Raw genomic sequence first — 4,165 nt, forward strand, 5'->3', positions numbered from 1 at the left:
GCTTCAGACTCACTACAAAAATATCTGGACTCTTTCGGACGCTGGGCAAAACGGTGGTGTATCACCATTAATGCACAAAAGTCTGTACATACTACCTTCGCCACTAGAAGAGGAGATTGCCCAAGCGTTGCATTGGGGCCCACTATTCCCAAAGCCTCAAAAGTAAAGTACCTTGGTATCACTCTTGACAGAAGGCTGACTTTTAAAGCGCACATAAGTCAAGTAACCTCAAAATGCAAAAGCAAGCTAAAAACCCTCGACTGGATGCTGAGAGCTTCAAGCAAGTTGTCTTACAGCAGCAAGGCCGCCATCTACAAGGCAATAGTTGTCCCAACCTTCGTATATGGTATCTCTCTATGGGGCTCCTCGGCGAAGACTACAAGGAACAAAATTCAGACCCTGCAGAATAAAGCACTACGCAGATGGACTGGAGCCAGCTGGTTTGTAAGAAACTCAGTCTTACATAGGGATTTAGCAATTCCCACAGTTGCTGAACTCATTGGGCGACACAGTTCAAGATACGCGGACAGACTTGCAGCGCATCCTAACCATCTCGCAAGCAACCTGGCTATAAACAACAATAGGCGAAGACTGAAGAGATTGCATCCTCTAGACAATATTAGAACTAATTAAGATAGTAGCTACAAGTGCAGAATAATTGGCATATCTGCCCTCCCATTAGTTAAGGTTTAGAGCTAAATGCGCTATAGAGTCTAAGACAATAAGCTGCAACAAAATAAAGAAATAAAAACGAAAAAAAAAAAAAATATTCGAAAGATAGACACAATGATAATAGATTTTCTGTACAATTAGAAATTTTTGCTAAATGCTTTACAGTATATTTTTTTTAGTTATTTCATAAAAATTTTGCTTACCATATAGTTTGCCATATGCATTGCAGATGCAAGTAGTTTTTTTCTCAGTGTACTTGGTTTAGTTCTTTAATACACAGGGCTGCATTATATCATAGCCGTTAAAAGCTGAACGAAGGTTTGCGTCTGTGCTAGGGTATGAGTATGGAGACACGACTGTTACGTAGGTCGCAACTATAATTGAATCATGATTGATTTACATATTTTAAAAATTACATTATATATAATGGATTTAAAGTTGCAAATCGAAACATACATTGAGATGACACCTTAATGTGGGTAATTACAAATTCATAATATAGCATATTTTCAGGCGAAAAGCTAATCGAATTTTCATAGCTTTTATTTTCACTTGGCAATTTGTTAAATTTCCAGATTTATCAAAAATGAATCTGCAACAAATTTGAAATTCTAACAATTAATTTTAATTTTGCAATTTTTTACATTAGTCAAACAAATATAATTGATTTTCTAATTTTTTTTGTCGTTGGTCAGGTCTTACTGCATCTGTACGGATAACGACGTCTGGTCTGTTGTTGGCATACCTGACCATACTGGGTTTCTTTTTTTAATATAATTTTAAATATTTTGATGTGGATTTTTTGCTATTTTTGTGTTTGATGTAATGTGGAATGGTAAAACATGGCGAAATAACTTGGTGGCTCTAAGCCCAACCGGTGTTCTTCTTGGACAGCACCACCTTCTGCATGTGCTCGTCGGCGGTGTGGATGGTGTGCATGCCGCCGGCGTGACGGGGTACACACTTGTTGACCGGCACGGAATTCGTCCAAGCATTTGTTGCGTGCGGGTACTCGTCCTTGCGGTAGTAGCCCATGATGCCGGACTTGCGAATCTGACCCAGCTCATAGGTGACAATGGGGCCGATGCTATTGGAGGCCTTTGCCGAGGCGGGGCGTGGCAGCTTGGAGCGTTCCACGGTGCGCATCACACAGGGCGTGTCGCAGGAGAGGCAGGCCAGCTCCTGCATCACCTTGACCCTGCCTGCCGCAGCAGCGCAATCGTCATTGGTCATCTCCATGTACTTGTGCAGCGCCTCGGCAATGAGGGCGACGCGTTTCTCGATCAGTTCACGGAAGTCCTTGAGACTGAGCTCCAGTGAATCGACGCCCAGGGTCATGCGCAATCCGTCGATGATCTGCAGCACATTCTTTTCGTTCACATTGATGATGAAGCGCACCTCGCAGAATTGCTTCTCCAGTCGCTCCTTGTACTCCTCTAGCTGTTCCAGGGAGACCTTTGTGGCCAGTTGCGGAAAGTCGACCTTTTCGGCCAGCAGCAGCTCCACATCGGCCTTGTCGATCTTGATCTCATCGAGATGAGCCACCGAATTCTTGAGTGTCTGTATCTGACTCGTTGCCCCATTTAGTTTGGCTAACATACCCTGGTTTGTCTCCTGGTTGCCGATTGCTGTCAGCTTGATCTCCCGCACAACCATCTGCATCTCCTGCATCATCTCCATCACCCGCTTGGCATCCTGTTTCATCAGCTCGGCGGCCAGCTCGTTCACCTTGTTAGTGAGGGAACAGAACTGGGATTTAAGCTCCAGCAGCTCGTTGAGCATACGTTCGGGTGCGTAGCATAGGTGCTGATCCAGCTCCAGTTCCTCCTCCACTTTGGCCAGTTCGGTGGGTGTACTGGACTCCTCCATGACTGCCTCCTCCTCCTCATCGGCCATTTCGTCCTCGGCCTCGACCCCAGCCTCGGCGCTGCTCCAGCTGATGGACACTTCGTCGTCATTCACACGCATTAGCACGCGCAGCTGTCGCGCTATATTCCTGAGCAGCTTCATCCGATTCGGATTGGGTTTGCGATCGAGCATTAGATGGGTTACATTGTTCAGCTGCTCCATGGTTAGCTTCAGCTGACCCGTCAGGATGCCAGCGAAGTTCTGGAACTCAATATCGTTTTGCTCCTTCTGCAGCTCTACCTTGGAGATGCGTCGCTCCAGCTTGACCAAAGAACCAATCACCGAGCCCTCGGCACGTCCCTGAATCTTCTCCCCTTTCGATGTACGGGACGAAGCGCGCGACGCCAAACCTGGCGACACCGCAGTAGCCAAGCCCGGCGACAGGTCCTGGTCCAGATCCTGTGTCACAGCCTCCTCTGGCGCAATCGACGGCTCGAGCGCAGGTGCTCCCGCTAACTCGGCCGCTGGCGGCGGAGTTTCTGCAGGTGGTGGTTCCACTGCTGCCTCGACAATTGGCGCGGGCGACGTCTCAGCTGCAGTCGCATCCGCTGTGGGTGACTCTGCAGGTGCCTCTGCCGGAGCAGACACAGGCGACTCTGCTGGTGCCTCCGGCGGAACTGGTTCCGTGGGCGCATCAGTGCCAGGATCTTCATTCTCGCCAGCATGCAAACGATACCTGGACGACTTGCCAACTGGAAAGCAAGACAAGCTACGGCTATATACGCAACCAGAGATTAGCTGCAGAATGTGGAGGCACTTACTCAGGCTGCTCTGAAATCGCATGTTGGCCAGCAGGTAATCGTCCTGCTCCACCGTCTCGTCCAGTATCTCCAGCTTCTGTGCAAAGTTGGAGAGCAGCACGTGCAGCGCATAGAAGTTGACATGGCCCGACTCCGGCGAGCCAATGGCCACGTCGATCAGGTCCTTATATGTGAAGCTCATCAGATGCTACCTCGACGCAACTATGTGACTTGTCTATGTCTACCTAATTTTTGTGAATGTATTTATATATACCTCTGATCGAACTGATTCATATATATTTTGTTTATAGAACGTTTATTTTTTTCTGTACCAAAATGTAGAATGAAATGAGGGAATGAAATGAAATCAATATTTGTGAGCGACGCAAACAATAACGAACGTATCTGAGCGTTAACGCCAGGCTTGCTTCTCTCTTTTTCTATTCAAATTTATTATTTTTTTATTATTGGGCTTCACTGTACAATAATATCTAGGCATCACTATTATATATACACCATTAACTCTGCTCTCGTTTTCCTTAATTTCCTTCAAAATTAAACTTGAATTTGACTATTTCCTTTATTAGTCAAGCTTCAATGTACTACAATCTCATTCACTTACCTTACTCTCTGGCTTAGTACCCAAACGCTATATATATCCTATTTTTATACTCTGTTTAACAAATTTCAATTGAATTTACTTTCCATATAGTTAGGTTTACCTGTACTATTCTCTTGAACTCACCTTTAATTTTATTTTTGCATTTCACAACTGAAGTGCTTTAGCTCAATCAATTATATTAAGTTACAGTTCCTTATTTTCCATCTGATAAGAATCACATTTA

At 45.4% G+C, this 4,165-nt stretch overlaps 1 protein-coding gene across 1 annotated transcript; it reads right to left on the reverse strand.

Annotated features, from left to right (window-relative positions):
- Nucleotides 1–1,353: 1,353 nt before the first annotated feature.
- On the reverse strand, nucleotides 1,354–3,667 carry LOC111596124 (fibrous sheath CABYR-binding protein). The gene is made up of 2 exons (XM_023310194.2): nucleotides 3,342–3,667; nucleotides 1,354–3,272 (listed from the first exon to the last, which is right to left on the reverse strand). The coding sequence occupies exons 1-2, from the start codon at nucleotides 3,520–3,522 to the stop codon at nucleotides 1,537–1,539; spliced, it is 1,917 nt and encodes a 638-aa protein (XP_023165962.1). The 5' UTR covers nucleotides 3,523–3,667; the 3' UTR covers nucleotides 1,354–1,536.
- Nucleotides 3,668–4,165: the final 498 nt, after the last annotated feature.

Source organism: Drosophila hydei, unplaced genomic scaffold (genome assembly GCF_003285905.1).
Source record: "Drosophila hydei strain 15085-1641.00,03,60 unplaced genomic scaffold, DhydRS2 tig00000172-arrow-pilon, whole genome shotgun sequence".
Lineage (NCBI taxonomy): Eukaryota > Metazoa > Arthropoda > Insecta > Diptera > Drosophilidae > Drosophila > Drosophila hydei.